General features: G+C 37.3%; 1 protein-coding gene across 1 annotated transcript in view; it reads right to left on the reverse strand.

The window, feature by feature from the left end:
- Nucleotides 1–3,069: 3,069 nt before the first annotated feature.
- Nucleotides 3,070–17,253, reverse strand: part of MMT (methionine S-methyltransferase) — a 113,968-nt gene continuing 99,784 nt past the window's right edge. The window contains exons 8-12 of the mRNA XM_089395334.1: nt 5,908–6,042; nt 5,476–5,796; nt 5,184–5,363; nt 4,123–5,082; nt 3,070–4,026 (exon numbers count right to left, since the gene is read on the reverse strand). Coding sequence (XP_089251460.1) covers nt 3,706–4,026; nt 4,123–5,082; nt 5,184–5,363; nt 5,476–5,796; nt 5,908–6,042 — 1,917 coding nt within the window. The 3' untranslated portion in view covers nt 3,070–3,705. The remainder of the gene's footprint in view (nt 4,027–4,122; nt 5,083–5,183; nt 5,364–5,475; nt 5,797–5,907; nt 6,043–17,253) is intronic.

The raw sequence follows: 17,253 nt of genomic DNA on the forward strand, positions 1-17,253 counted from the left end.
TCATGCAACAAATAACTCCAATAAAAGGTAACCTTGGTTTGATTTGTACATCTACATTGTGTTGATACAATTCCAAACTTCAATCATCTGCTTGTTTCATCTCCTTGTACGATCTGAGATGAAGTATCTCATGTAGAAGTGACTCTGATTCTAACTACTAATTACATCTACATTGTGTTGGTACAGTTCCAAAACTTCAATCATTTGCTCGGTTCATCTCCTTGTAGGGTCTAAGATGAAGCATCTCATGTAGAAGTGACGCTCTTATGTTAAATAAATTATATAAAAGTCATGAGTATAGATAAACTCACTCTCACTATGCAGATAATCAAAATCATCTATTTTGTAAGTAATAAATATATTCAAATTATTACTTGAAAATTTATTTATGTGGCAAAAGTTCCATAGTGTGTATTAAACACATACAATGGGGCAAGTGTCGTTGACTACGTGATGTGTTCACAAAGCTCAATAAAAAAGACAGATAAAGTTGGTATTGGGGAGCATATTTGGGACTTAAAATCAGACCATAACCCAATTTTTATAAAGTTATCATGGTTAGAAGAAAGGCAGCATAGGAAGAAAACCCAATGCTCTCGACAATCACTATCAAGGGGCAAAATTCTTCTAACACAAGAAAATGGTACTATCTTCAAGACAATGTTAGAGAGATTAATTTAGAAGGAGAAAACTGGTTTCAAACGCTTCAGCAGCCATGAGTTAACAAATATAATCCAAAGTGCACTTGAGAAGTGCAAAAGAGCAAAAAATAGGAAATCGAAATCAAATTGTTTTCCTATAAATGCTTGGTTTGATGAGGAATGCAAAATGGCAAGGAGAACCTTGAAAAAGGTAGGAAAAGAGAAGATTAATGTAAAGTTATATAAGCAGATACTAAAAAGGAAAAAGGATGAGTTCATGCAAACAAGGAGAGAAGAGTTAATATATTTAAGCAAAAATAATCCAAAGCTTTTCTGGCAAGAACTGCAACCAAGGAAAAAGCAAATTGAAATTAATATTACAAACAATCAATGGTTTGAATATGCAAGGCAACTCTATGAGAAAGAATCTAAGGCAGAGTCCCCCCTTAGGATCAACACAAATTCAGAGCTCTTAACATTACAGGAGGTGGAGAATGGAATTAAGAAGCTGAAAACAGGAAAGGCAAAGGACTTTGTTGAACTTCAAGCAGAGTATCTAAAATGGGAAATGAACGCTCTTGCACCGCACATCATGAAAATATTCAACAAAATCATTCAGCGAGGATTCCCAACAAACTAGACAACTAGCCTAGCAATACCCCTTTTTAAAAGTGGAGACATTAATAATCCATCCAACTATAGAACAATTATGATCAATCCTTTGTTTGCAAAGCTTTTCGGCAAATGGTAGAAGACAGAATTAGCAAGTGGGCAGAAGTAAAAGAAAAGAAGGCAAGAGGACAAGCGGGTTTTAGGCCGAAACATTCTACGGTGGATCCTGGCATCACATTGAGACACATTGTTGAAAAGGTTTGGGAGGACATAGAAAAAGTATTTTGCTGTTTTGTTGACTTCAAAAAAGCATTTGACACAGTCCCTAGGGATAAGTTGTGGCGTAGAATGGAAGAACTTGAAATTCCCGTGCATTATAGAGCCGTTGTCCATAGACTTTATGAAGAAGTGAAAGTCAAAATTAGAACCTCAACAAATATTTCAGAAAGCTTTAGAAGTGACATTGGAGTCAACCAAGGTTGCCCTCTATCCCCCACTCTTTTTGGTCTATATATTGATAAATTGGAAGAGTGGCTAAATCTGAAAGGTGGAGATGGTGTTTGGTTGGGGGAGTTTGTGATATAGCTTCTTTTATATGTTGATGATATTGTATTGATTTCTAAATTGGCCCATGGATTGCAAATGCACTTATATGCCCTTCAGCATTTTTGTAAAGCAATGGAGATGCAAGTCAATACTAGCAAGACCAAAATAATGATTTTTTCTAATAAAAGGAAGCAGAGCCAGCATACTTTCTTCTTTGAAGACAACATTCTTGAAGAAGTAAATGAGTACAAGTACCTTGGAATTGATTTCAACAACAAACTCAATTGGGAGGACTGCAGAAAGAAGAGAATTTTAGGAGGGTGGAAAGCATTATATGCTCTTCAAAACAAATGTAGAAAGGCAGAGTTATGGGATTGGAAAACGATTAAAGTGCTTTTTGGACTCCTAGTTTGTCCAGTGATGCTATATGTGTGTGAATTGTGGACTAGTAGCATTCCCGTCCCAAAATGGAAACAAATTGAGAAAATCCAAAAACACTTGATCATGAGCACCTTATGAGATAATGTTGAGTGAAACAAGAGCAACTTCCATTGAAGCAATTGCTATGGTGCGGCTCATAAGATACCTAAAAAGAATTGAACAAATGAGAGTAGGTAGATGGCCTAATGTTATCTTCAATGAAGGCATCAGTGAAAGAAAGAAAACATGGATGAAACAAAACTACACATGGATGCAAAAATGGAATATCTACCTCAATGTTTGTCCCACAAATAGCAAGAGCTAAATGATTTTGTTACGGAGAAGTTTCGTAAAAAGGTATGGGGAAGAGAGTTGGGTAGAAAGAAAAAATATTATATTGAGGAATTCAACCCTATGTGTGATTCACAACAAAAAGAGTTCATTGAAGCTAGCATTTCATGGAGGGCAAAGGTTCTTATTGCTCAATTAAGGACCAACTCACATCAACTTCGGTGTGAAACGGGACGGTGAAAAAGGCCTAAAGAAGCTTGGGAAGAACGGGTGTGTACATTTTGCACGTTTGGAGCTGTGGAATCAGAAAAACATTTCATTTTGGAATAATAATAGAAATTAAGCATAATAGAGCATTGGAATAGAGAAAAAAAGTTAAGCATAAGGAAAAAACATCACAGTAAATAATTACATGAAAATATAATATCTGCAATAATTTCAAAAACGATATTGATTAGTCATCACATATTATATATCATAGTGCAAAAAAAATGGTATAAAAATATAATACAAATATTTAATAATTTCAAAACAATATTGACCAGAAATTACACTGCAGTGATGGTATAAAAATATAATATAAATATTTAATCATTTCAAAACAATATTTATCAGAAATTACATACTGCAGTGCAAAATATTTGGCCAAATAGTTGGCCCAAAAAAATTATGATTTACTCAATTTGCATGAATTGTAAATATGAATTTCTCCCCCAAAAAATTAGTTATCATTCTCCTATTCTACCGGTAATATTCATTGATTTTACTTCCTCAGAAGCTGAAATAAAGAAAATATCAGATTAGCTTTGTCTTCACAAAGCGGTATTTTCATGCTAGAATTGCATATCAACCATCAGCAAAGCGATTCTTAAAAGTTGTAACATCCATGCTACTGACAATCAATGTCAATATACCAACGTCTTCACAGATAAAGTGGGGAAGACCTCAAAAACCTTTCTGGAAAAAGTAGAACACTAGCCATTTCAAAGATGTCCCATATTTATCCAATAGGTCAGTACTCTAAATTTTTGCTGGTTCTGGATTTCTGTCGTTACTTTATGGGTTACTGCCACACCATGACTATCCGGTAATCAATTGCCACCTTTTGCCAGGTACCAATTCCCTGATGGCCACCATGTGAAAAAAAAAAGAAAATTTGAACGCAACAAAAGTGTTTGTGTGAATGCATCCATGTTTAAGATGACTGATCATTCTCAAGAACAAAATTCTTAAATTTCAGTAGCAACTGCAAAGCCTGCTGGAATTGATCATCATCAAGCGCCATTGCAAAGCGACAATAACCTGGTATCCCTGTCCATGAACTACTGTTGATGCATAGCCCAGTTGTTCTCATAATAGCTTCCCTAATGTTTCTTTCATCCAACTTGACCTCATGTGTAGCATTGCTGAGTGGCTGCCTTAAATGGATTGTTTTACCCTCATAAGCTGTTGGGCGTGCCACCATTGAAACTCCTCCAGCACAATCAATTACGTCCCACCCACAGTCCAAAAGAGTCTTGATATGCAGCGAAAAAGCAAATGGAAGAGGAATGTGAATATAAAGAAACTACATAAACAAAATGCAAAGTAAATATAGAGGAATATAGCATACCTTCTTCATCTGCTCAAATCTTTTCTTCAAAATTTGTTGATGTTGGCAAATGGCTTCTGATAAAACATTGGATTTTTTACCATGCATAGCTAACAGTTTTTTAATAGTGTACTTTATAGTTCCATGTGGTCGGCTCAGGCTGGGAAATTCTTTGAATGCTTCAATCAGTGGCACGTGATTTAAGATAAGGAAACCAAATTCAAGACCAGCAGTCAGCATCTCAAATGATGAACCTCCAAGAATAGAGAGGGAAAATGATGGGCTTGATGATTTGGTAAATGCTGATTCCAAACTCCACATTGTAGATTGTTCTGATGTAAATTCGAGACCACAGAAAGAAGTATCGAGAATTACTCGTGCGCCATATTTCTCACACACAGCAAGAATGGAGCATATTTCTTCATTAGTGTAAATCAAACCTGTTGGATTGATCGTAGGACCAGAAATATAAAGCCATGGTCTTTTTACAGACCTGAAGTGCTGTTCAACTATCTGATCTGTCAGTTTGAATTTAGCGTTAAAACTTGTTGGAATACTAACAATATTTGCTTTCAGGAATTCAGCCGCATTAACATAATTTCCATTGCAACCAGTAGGAAAGCATAATGTTCCACCCTCTTGAATACAGACTAGTACTAACTTGGTGAACAAAGCCAGGGGGCTATCACCAAGGAAAATTTCCTTACATTGCTCTGGTGGAAATCCATATTTGGTTTTAACTAAATCCTTAATACCTAGTCCAAGATCAGTCTCAGCATCTGTAATATTCTGTCTTGAAAAACTTTCAAATACTGCTTCTTTCACAGAAGAGGGAATTGTAAGAGCACTTTGATCTAGGTCCATATGAATTACATCCACGTCCTTCAGGTCGGGGTTTGAAAGTTCTGCTTTATTGAGAACCCTAATAGCAGAATCTGCTACCCCAATCATGTTAGCTGACTTTTCCTCTGTACATAACCTCTGGCAGAAAACAAGACAACAAACTAATGAAATTCAAGTACTCAGAAACACACCAAGGGGAAAGAAGCAAACAGCACTACAGAGGATAAAGTGGGTAAAACCTTTGCAGTTTGATGGCGATCTGGAAGCTGAAAAGTTAGAAGCTCATGGAAAAGACAACCATAATAATACTGGCTAAATAGAGCAGTTCGACTCTGTAACAACTCCATAGTCTTTGCTAAGGCAGTAAGGACCTCTTCACTTTCAGAGATTATGAAGGCAACCTCTAGATCTGAGTAGACCTGAAAAAGATATTGACTTCAACAATTCAGTTATTGAATAAAGAAGCATTGATAGCCCAGTAAAATCCAAGAAATTAAGCGATAAATTTTGTTATAAGCATTTCACATTAACCTGATTCTTGACGAGCCCACAAAAGATTGCTGCATGTGAGGGTAGTCTATTTGTTGCCAGATATTTCAGTATCCCATTTTTACCAGGTAAACTAGACAATTCAAGATGATTGGACATATCCAGGAAAAGGCGACAACCGATTTGTCGGGTTTCATCAAGAATTTGTTCAAAAGATGTGGAAGTTTTTGCCTCAAAATCTGCCATACCTGTTACTACAATCTGTGGCTTCAGCTTCCTTATCAATTCAATCATCAGATCAGATCGATGCGGTGCTTCTATTACAGTCACCACTTCAGAAGAACACTCTGCATTTGCTTGTTTCTGATAGAAGAAGATCCAAGAACAAAGGAATGTTTTTATAAAGATTTATTGTAAATACCTACATCAAGGACTATGACAACGGTGAAATATGCAAAAAATCTCAACACATACCTCAATTGCCAAAGAAGTAAGCCACCTCTTGGGCAAGTTTCTTGTAAGATTTTCATCGACCAATGCAAGTTTTGGTGAAAACAGTCGCAAAGCATTTTCAATTGCCACAGACCTCGATGGAAATATGACGATGTTCTTTGGGAAAAAATACAGGAAGAAAATTACCATTAGAAAATTGTCATACAATGTTAATAAGTGACACCAAATTCCAGTATGATAACCATCTACAAATAATTTTCCTTGAATATCGACTCCCTAATTAAAACTTCTAAAATCAAATTGATTTCCATTATTATTTGAAGTTGAAACACACTAATTCTCTAGGATAAAAGCTAAAACCTGACACCTAGAATAAATTCCTGGATTTTTTTCTGTGAACCACATGTAGATAGAGTCAATTTTAGGAGGTAACGAATTTCCCTGGAAATAGCTATGTTGCACTGGTTTTTGGGATGGGGAGAATGGCAGGGTCAGGGTATACATCCCAGGGATGGCTAGAGCACACCCCAAAATCTTTCAGGGGACAGCGGGTTGGAAACAGTAATAAAATATATGTATATATCAGAAAATATTAAAAATCGAGAATTTACCATAAGCTTTTGTAGTTGCTTGTAAGCATAATAGGCTATATACTATATCATATTATGCACAGCCTTTACTTTTGCCAATTCTCAAAAATCTTGGGCTATTTACAATTTACAATGAGGTCCATGAGACAAAGAACTGTCCCTAAAGCAGTGTTTCTTCCTCATATTTCTTGTTAATGATGATTATATTAAACTTAAAAGACATTCCCTTCTCCAGAGGTCTTGCAAATTTTTACAACTGTGTTGGAAATCACTACAAAACACTTTGGTTCTATAAAGAGATTAGGTTAATATTTTAGATGGAGGAGGAGATTGAATAGGAATTTATTCAAACATTTAGTACCCAATCTAAGTCACTACTATCTGATTGTTTTCACAATGCTTGAGGTTGGGATGGTGGAAGAACTGGACTTAAGTCTCCTAAAAACATATTTACATTATGTAAAAGCTAAGATAACCCCAAGGGCCAAAATTTGAGAAGATCAAGAGCAATAACCATAAGGATCAGCCCCTTGAAATGTTGCATTCCTGGTTTTTTGACATGGAGGCTTTGCTTGCTGTAATGTTGTTGCTGAAAAGACAAAAATCAAATCACCAGAAACCCGAACCGAAACTGATCATACAAAAACCCATGTTTTAATCTGAAACTTGTACAGTAGATTTAGATTCAGAATAAACAAAAAATATGGATGGAAAGAATTATCATATCGTCCAATCATCAATCTCCATTTGAAGCATGAAAACTCAGAAATGTCAAAACTAAAGATGCACATCCAGAATATCCTCAAAATCTGCCAAGAGCATCCCTGAAATATGCCCCAGAACATCCCCAAAATCTGTCTGGAACATCCTTGAAACTTGATCAGAACATCTTCTGGACAGCCAGCAAGTCCCCGAGTCCCTGATGAAGTTCCCAGCAGATTGGGGACATTTGCTAAGATTCCTTGAGTCCCTTAAACACTAAAGCGCTGGGTACAGGGGTACAGAATTCGGGAATGGCAAGGTCATGGAAACATGTCACCCCCTCTCCCCCGCAAGAAACAGGTACACTGGGGATAAGAGGTGTATATATACATATACGCACAAAAGAAGAGAGAGAGAGAGAGAGAGAGAGAGATTTTAAATAACACATTATCTTGAAAGACAATACGATTGATACGCACAAATGGCATTTTTAAAGGAAACTCATGTCTATATCCACTCCCACAGATGATTACATTATGCAGAAAGTAGAAGCCGCCATAGATGAGGACTATACAACAAAAACCAGCCTTCATATATATGAGGCTGTATGTGCCAAAATATAACATGACCTAGATCGTGAATTGGAAGAAGAGGTTCCACTTTCACCGTCATCACCATCAATGTGAAGAGGAAACCCTTGTTGTGAAGACAGCGTGATGAATGAGTGAAAGGAGGAGGTTGCTTATAGAAAAAGAAACGATGTTAGAGTTTCCAGAGATTTTCTTCTTTTTTTTCAAATGAAAGTAAAAATAAAATAACTAGCTTTAGAATTAATTAGAGAATAATTGTCTTTTATTTTTCCATATATTATCGGTTTCTAGGCTTTCCATGGGTCCCACAATCCTCATGGGCACTTGGGTGGGCCCAGAAAACTTCATTAACGTGCCAAAATGCAAGGTCTCAAACTGAAACACTCAACTTGTTTCGGGATACGTTTCCAAATCATGAAAGGTGCCCAGAATGTTTCAGGCACATTTCCAACCCATTTCATAGTTTCTGACTGTTTTGGTATGAATGGGGTCTGTTCCTTGTAAGAAAGATAGGTACTTTAAAAAAAAAAAAATCTATACAGCAACAATGCAAGCAATTCTTTATTTTTATTACGTGGTAAAGGTATCCATTTCAAGGAAGTCATCCAAACTAATTTAAGAGAGGCTTGCGAAAGAAAAAAATAATAATAATTATACAGAAGTAAGATCTTTAAGACTTTCCAAAATTAAATACAAAAGTCTCTCATCCAACAACAATGTTGTATTCTCATTCTGAAGAAAGGTCGTATCTTCAGACAAGTAGTGATCTTGAGGAATTATCCAAGCCCAAGCTATATAAAGCTAAATTCGCATGGAGCTTCAAGAGACCATGTCTTGCAGTGTATGGATGCATTCTTCTTAAGAATGAAGAGGTAAGGGCCTTCTGTTTATTTTTGGCTTTGTAGACTAGTGTAGAAGAGGCAGATTTGGATTGTGATAAAGGTCTTAAAGGACTAGAAGTAGAGGGAGGCTCAAAAATAATTATCTCCCTATTAAAAAAGCAATTTGGAGAAACAACATCTACTTATATATAAAAGCCAAACTTAAATGAATCAAACATATTTCAATTTTTTTGACAGCTTTATTCATCAAGTGAATCATGGTTGCAATAAAAGTGGCAGAAAATATCCCTTAATGAAGCTATTGATAGCTATGTTATCAAAAACCTGACCAGGAGACCAATTTGTTGCTCTGATCTTGTGCCCACTCTCATTCTCATTCCAATCTTCACATTACATTAATATATTACTAATCAATTTTATATGCATAATATATGCAGGGAGGGAGGGTGACTTCACATATTTTAGCCCTCAAAACCCTCTAGGCCCATTTCTCATCTCCTTCCCATTTGGCATTCAGTTTCACATTTTCATATTTTGGTAACATAGATTATAGCAATGTTGTGAACATCGGCATCGGGATCAAATCGGCAAGGGTTCGGAAAATAAAATAAAAAATCGGGAAAATCGGGAAAATATCGGTTAAAAATTGGCAAACATCTGGAAAATTAAGATACCATAAAAATATCTTTAAAAATCGGCAAACATCGGATAGGCCTAAAAGTTGTGATTTCAAGATAAAATCGGGATGTTATAGAGATGTTCGTAACACTGGATTATAGAATCCTACCAGTCTATAACAGTGAGTTGGCAGGTACACACATCAATAACGACAATATTAGACCTTTGTTCAATATCTTGTAAATGAAAATCTAAGTATGGCTAGCCACACCCTAATTGTTTTCCCCTGATCATGACTAAGTATGGGTTGTTTCATGTAGAATACGAGTTCTGCTTGAATGAGCAATCTCTTCCAATGTTGCAAGAAACGAGAAGTGGGAGCATCAAGAGCAATCTTCACAAAATATCCTAGAAGCAAAGAATTCCACCTAGGAGCAAAGAACTCCACACACACACACACACGCACACACATATATAGAGAGAGAGAGAGAGAGATTCCAAAAAACATGTGCAGAATGCCAAATTAGTTGCAGAAAATATGAAAAGAGAGATTTGAGTCCCACTTGTAGACAAATAGCACATCATTAAGAAGCAGGAAATGTTATACATGGTAGATTAGAAAAGTAACGATTTGGTACACAGAAAACACTGTATGGGAACTAAACAAACTTCTAATGGAAGTGATCTTTTAATATGGTCTCCCTGTTTGGCCCATAGGTAGCTTGTGTCAAACATCCTCATGAGTTCCAAGTGATGGAGCTAGTTAACAGTTAAAAACATTTATTAATATTCCAGTTAGACCATTTGATTAATAAGCAAAGTGACTGGATCCTAGATCAAAGGTGTTGAAAAATGTAGCTTCGGTCGGTACTCTCATTGGAAATTATAAAAGACAAATTAATTTTTATCCTGCACAGATCGGCTCACTAATAGGCAGGTTGGCTCCACTTGAAGAGGTGGCTTTTCAAAGTTCATAAGCCCACCCTTTGAAGTTTGACCACTATATATTGGCCACATTGGAGCTCATTTTGGAAACATACACTCATCAATTCAACCTATGAACTACAGAAGACAATTGGCACATGCTAAGGAGACAGAACTAAAGTTTGACCAGCGTTGATTCATCTATCTGACTTTTGACTAGCATTGACTGCAGCTTTTCTGCTCTGTTTGACTGCTTTGACTGGAAGCACAAATATTTTGTGATTCTGTGGAATCTCAGCCTGCTGACCTTTTCGGACCTGTTGACCAGTCTGTGATCTTTGGACCTGTTGACTTCTGCATTGACCATAATTTGACTCCTGCGTTGACCAAGCTGCTGAAGTACAGAAAGTTGATTGTTGACCAGAATTTTGATTGGGTACATTCTTGAAGATAGTTTTTCTCTGCTGACTTATATTGACTTGGATTATTTGTTGGTCAAAGGGTTGACTTTGACTGGTTTCATATTGGACAAATTTGGATTCTCTCTCATAAGGAAAGGTCGCTGGGTTTTTCCCGTTTTCCCAGGATAAATACTGTTGTTCATTGTCTTGTTTCTCTATTGTGATCTCTACTGATCTCTATTTGATGATTATCTGCTCTAATTGTTAAATTTGAATGCTCTAAAGTTTAATACATCATTAGAAGTAGTTACCAAAGTTGAAAATTTTACCTAGGCCTAATTGACCTAGAAAATTCAACAAAAGGTGCATCTAAAAATTAAAATGCATATCCCCAATGTCACGCAGAAATCACCTATCAGTGGAGTCAAAAGGTATTGGTTTCTACAATGAATTTAGAATGAAATTGGTTTGTAGCCCATCAGTGGTTAGGTTTGAACTTTATATCTTTGCTCTTTTATGGCCACATATCTGTGAAAAACCCTACTTCAAATCTATCCTCTATTCCTAAAAACTAAAATAACTGCTTCAGTAAAATCCAACTCACCTCACATTTCTTCCTCAACTAATGTTTCCTGTAACCTTGATAAAATGTTCCGAGAAGGGAAGCTTAACCCCTTCTTTACATTTATACAAGTCATATTTCACAAACTATATACTTAGCCCCCACCACTATGCAATGTTGAATGTATGAGAGCAGGACGATCATCACTATAGTGTTAGGTTAGTTAAATATACCTAGTGACAAGGCTTGTGGTCGAGTGAAAATGGTTCCAGATCTTTCATTTAGGCTCATAGAACCAATGTTGCATTAATCGTTATCGGGATAATATCGGCGCGAGGAAAAAATCAGAAAAAATCGTAATTATTGGGAAATAATCGTTCGGTACAAAAATATTCATTTTTTTTCATTTTTCAGTTTTTTTAATATCTAAATCATCCACAACATAAAATAAATACATTGACACATAAATATGATAAAATAACTAATATATAAGATGTTTAAGATCATTTCTAGTGCTAAAATCACACATAACATTGAATCATGTCCTGAATAGTAAGCCCAGACTCCTGAGTCCCAACTCAACCTCAAAATATCAACAAAAAATATAATAATGTATCTCATCATGTCATAATGTCATATACAATAAAATGAAGAAAATAACTAAAGTCTAATCCTATTGATTTCCTCTGCCCCTCTTGTAAGAAAATGCCACAGCTTTCCCTTTCCCTCTAGATGTAGATGCTGGTGCCCGTGCTGGTGGAGATGGCAGTGGAATCTAATGTGCTCTAGAAGCTGAAGAACTAGAAGTAGGAGCTATAGGAGGTATTCCACGTCCTCTACTAGTGGCAGGGGTAGCCTGGGCAGGTGGTGTCACCTCCTCCTCCTGTTCCTCCTGCTCCTGCTCCTCCTCCCCCTCCACTACATCCTACACTAACCAATCATCAGCAAACTCCATGATCGGCCTCTCAACCTCAACCCTCCATGCAGCAGTGGTGTCATCCAATGAGATGGCATCCACATCAGGTGTCATCTCAAGTTGTCTCACCCACAATCGAAGATTGTAATAAACGTAGACCATGTCATTGAGTCGTTGGGACTCCAACCTATACAAAGATCATGAAATAATAATTAATAATTATAAAAAAATATCGTTTAATGAATTCAAAAATTTATTTGGAAATTTGCAATATTTTAAATGTTTAAGTGTTAACCTGTTGCGCTTCTTGTTGTGTATTTTTTCAAATACACTCCAGTTGTGCTCACATCATGAGGAGCTACATGTTTGGCTGAGGATGCGAATGGCAAGCTTTTGCAAAAGGGGTACCCTACCACCATGCATCTACAACAAAATTACAAATAAAATTTTAAATAAACATAAGAAAAAAATGGAATTTGAAGAGACAATGAAATTTGAAACAAAGTTACAAACTAAAAAATACCTGGCATTTTAATCGTCCTATCATTGGCAGCCATCTCAAAGCCAAATGTGCCACTTACCATCCTATATGTCTCAATTTGTTTAGAGATCTCTATACGTTGTTCTGGAGATCGCACCATCTTCTGGACACAGGATAAGAATCCATCCATGATCTCAGCATCAAAATCAAACCCACATGCGTAAGAAAATGCAGGGTTCAGGAAAAGCCCAGCAGCATGAATGGGATGATGGAGTGTGTTGTTCCATCGCTCATCAATCACTCCCCATAGGAGGAGTTGTCTCTGAAACCCATCATCTCCCTTACCATCATAGTAGGCCCGAATAGCTTCTTTGGCCCTGTCCATGGCCTCATACAAATAGCCCATTGCGGGCTTCTCACCATCAACCAACCGAAGAACCTTTACCAAAGATTCAGTAACGGCGTACACCTCATGCACTCCCGCCCAGAAGTCTTCCTGGTATGAAACTAGTTTGCATACGGCCTCTCCCTCTGGTTTGTGGATCATTAGCAAAGCACACCACTCCTCTGAAAGAAACATTCTCTTCACATCCCACATAGAATTCAAGAGGGATTGAAGAGATATGAAACTGGTGGCAAACCGTGTAATGGCGGGGCACACCAACTCTTTGTTGTCGGTGAATCTTCTCATCAAGCTAAGCACAGATGTATGGTTATATATAAATTTTGTAATGCTTTTGGTTGAATCAACAATATCTTTGACAAAGGGAATTTTCCGTATGTCCTCCAACATCAAATCAATACAGTGTGTAGCACAAGGTGTCCAAAATAAAGTAGGATGCCTGTCCATAAGCATCCTGCCAGCAGCAACATAATTTGCAGCATTGTCCGTTATGACTTGGATAACATTTTCTGCACCCACCTCCAAAATAAACACATCTAGAAAATCATACAAAGTTCTTGCATCTTTGATTTGTGCAGATGCATCAACAAATTTGATAAACATAGTCCCCTTGCGACAACTAATCAAGAAGTTTATAAGGGTTCTCCCCTTTTGGTCAGTCCAACCATCTGACATAACAGTGCATCCTGTTTGTGCCCATGATGCCCTAAAATCCTCCAATCTTTGGTGTAGTCACACTTTTCATTTTGAAGAATCCGGCCTCTGAAATCATGATAAGAAGGGATTTTGTACCCTCAACTACAATCTTCGATTGTGGGTGAGGCAACTTGAGAGGACACCTGATGTGGATGCCATTTCATTGGATGGGATTGACATCACTGTTGCATGGAGGGTTGAGGCCGAGAGGCCTCTCATGGAGTCTGCTGATGATTGGTTAGTGCAGGATGTAGTGGAGGGGGAGCAGGAGGAGAAGCAGGAGGAACAAGAGGAGGAGGTGACACCACCTGCCCAAGCTACCCTTGCCACCAGTAGAGGACGTGGTCTACCTACTATAGCTCCTACTTCTAGTTCTTCAGCTTCTAGAGCACATCAAACTCCACTGCCATCTCCACCAGCACGGGCACCAGCATCTACATCTAGAGGGAAAAGGAAAGTTGTGGCATTTTCTCGCAAGAGGGGCAGAGGAAATCAATAGGATTAGACTTTAGTTATTTTCTTCATTTAATTGTATATGACATTATTACATGATGAGATACATTATTATATTTTTTGTTGATATTTTGAGGCTGAGTTGGGACTCAGGAGTCAGGACTTACTATTCAAGACATGATTCAATGTTATTTGTGATTTTAGCACTAGAAATGATCTTAAACATCTTATATATTAGTTCTTTTATCATATTTATGTGTCAATGTATTTATTTTATGTTGTAGATGGTTTAGATATTAAAAAATTTGAAAAAAATGAAAAAAAAATGAATATTTTTGTACCGAACGATTATTTCCCGATAATTACGATTTTTCCGATTTTTTCCTCGCGCCGATATTATCCCGATAACAATTAATGCAACATTGCTAGAAACAAAATATTAGTAACCAATGGCCTCTGCAATGGAGATTACAATGTAGTCAAATAAAATTTTATGCATAAAGAATGATGGACGAACATTTTCATTTAGTACAAACTTCAAAGCAGCCAAAACACAACGAGAAGCAAACAAAAAGTGATTGGATAGGGTCCAAGGAATCGGAAACTATTTTTAGTGGCAAGTTATTTACAATTTATTGGAAAAACTCTGTTGTGGCGCAATTATTTCCTTATTAAACCTGATTTTGGCACTCATTTTGCATACTTAATCTTGCTTATTGTGCTTCTGGCATTGAAATTCTTTCCAGTGTGCTATTAGAGGGAAAACTTGGTGTTTATCCCATGTTAATGAATTGTTTGTGAATTGGGCAATAAAGACACAGGCACACCACATTCTCACATATGCCATCTCATATTACATATGTATGGCAACTTTAGGAAGTTATGGCAGTTTAACAACGTGGCACTTGTCACTAACTAGTGTTCCTTATTGGTCACATATGATAACAACTAACATTATATGACACAACCACTAAAATGGTTACATAATGCCAATGCTAGCATGTTTGGTCCAACAAATATTTGGCTAGTAAATTGACTGAATTTCTTATGGTCAGATCTAGGTTAGTCTGGTGTGAAACATCCATGTATTGGGCACATATACCTTGATCATGTAGACAATAGCATATTAAGCTTTTGAAATGAGACCTAAAGCATCCCATTTCTTCACTAATAACCGCCATCATCATGTGATTCAACATTCTGTTTTTGTTCCTATATATTTTACCTTTTGTGTATATTAAGGTGACCTATATTACATATGGACCTATATTACAAATTCATTGTTTTTAACCCGCAAAAGTCATATTCTTGGGATTCGAATCCCACAATCGGGATTTGATGTGCCCGTACGGGATTCGTATGGGATTCGTACGAATCCTGTACGGACACGTCGAATCCTGTTCTGGGATTTGAATTCCTGTTGAATCGTATTCGATTCTCAGATTCGGATTCGACAGGGGGTTTGGACGAATCCGGTTACATAGGTTACAACAATCCCTATGGTAGGTTGCAAGGCTTGCCTAACTAAAATATGGATAGTGTGGAGGCTTCTTGGGCTGAAAATTACCCAGAACAGTGACACAAATGGAGGAGACCCTCCCTTAACAAGGCCACAGTTTTTGAGGGATGTTTTAGGTGACTGTTTGAGAGTTGTTATAGCACATGGGTGCCCTAACCAGTCACAGTAAGGAACAATAGCAAACACAGTCTTCTACACCTCCTATCTGTTGTAAGAAAGAGACATTGTTGTGTTTTAGGTGCACCTCTTGTCCATTGTCCTAAAGACCAGTCAAATTAAAGAGAGAGGTCTCTTAAGATGAGGAGATCCTATGTGTTGTCACAAAAGGTTCTTATCAGCAATCTAGATAAAGGAACTACTACCCATACCTAGCTCCTATAACACACAGATAAGCATTGTGTGTTTCTTAGGACTGTGGAGCACAGATAAGCATTGTGTGTTTCCTAGGACTGTGGAGCTATCAGGGTGTGCAGCACAAGTGTATCAAGGTGCAGCATGGTGTATCAAGATGCAGCACAAGGGGATGCAGCATGATGGGCACATTAAGGTATAGTTTTAAGATGCAGCACAAGGAGGTGCAGCATGATGATACGATGCAGCAGCATGATGATGAAGAGCAGCAAGATGGGTACAACATGATGAGGTACAGCTCAGCAATGACGCAGCATGGTGCCGCTCTATGATGATGGACATGGTATGATGGTGCAGCATGGTGCAACACTCTAATAAGGTGATGGAATCACATGAGTCCATACCAGTTAAATCACGAGACATCTTCTTAGAGAAGATCTATGTTCTTATCCTGTCGAGTCAAAGTGTTGACTTTTGTTGTAAATGTACTATCTCTCTCTCTCTGTTGAACTATTGAAGAACATAATAGAATAATTGATCAAGGGTTTCCCCACATTGGGGTTTGTCCCTGGCTAGCGCCACATCTTGTGTCCTCTTGTCTTGGCTTGTCTTTTGCGATTTATGTTTATGATCTATCTGCAGTTTACTTAATGTTGATGTGATTGCTAATCTAGAAAATATATTGAGCTAACTGTGAAAATTGAAATAAATTGCTCTAAGCATAGAATATACCTAAACTTAACAAGGTATCGAGCTGAGGTGAAGACAAAGCCCAAGCAAGAGTGAAAGAACAATCACCAAAGACAACTGGGAAAGGACAAAAGGATCAATGGATTCCTCATCCCTCTTCTAATTCACCAAGGATGAAGTCTAAGCAGTGAATATTATCAAAATGGCATAGCGGAAGTTTCTAATGGCCTACCTGAAGATCACTTCTATGGGAAGTCTGGATCTAAGGGAAGGGACACATCACTTGATGATGATAACAATCATTCCAAGGACATCTACAATGATCAGAGGAATGACAATGCAAGTCATCAAGGAAATGGCCGACTCTTCAAAGAAAGCAAGGAACCCCAGGTATGAAGAATCAAATGTTGTTTTTGATAAGATAAAGAAGTGTTATCTTGTATTCGCCCTCTCCTTCAGATTCTTTGGGAATCTGGCTTATTGATTGTAGTGCTTCAAGGCACTCCATCGGATAGAAGGGTGCTCTCTCTCTAATTTGTTAGTGATGGAAACATTCATGGGATCATACTTGGAGCCGATGCCACCTATCTCAGAAAGGGTGTTACCCCTCGATTGAATGAGGGTAACTC

The sequence above is a fragment of the Pinus tabuliformis genome, chromosome 1_2 (assembly GCF_031772625.1).
Source record: "Pinus tabuliformis cultivar Carrire ecotype Pingquan chromosome 1_2, CPIR1, whole genome shotgun sequence".
Taxonomy (NCBI): Eukaryota; Viridiplantae; Streptophyta; class Pinopsida; order Pinales; family Pinaceae; genus Pinus; species Pinus tabuliformis.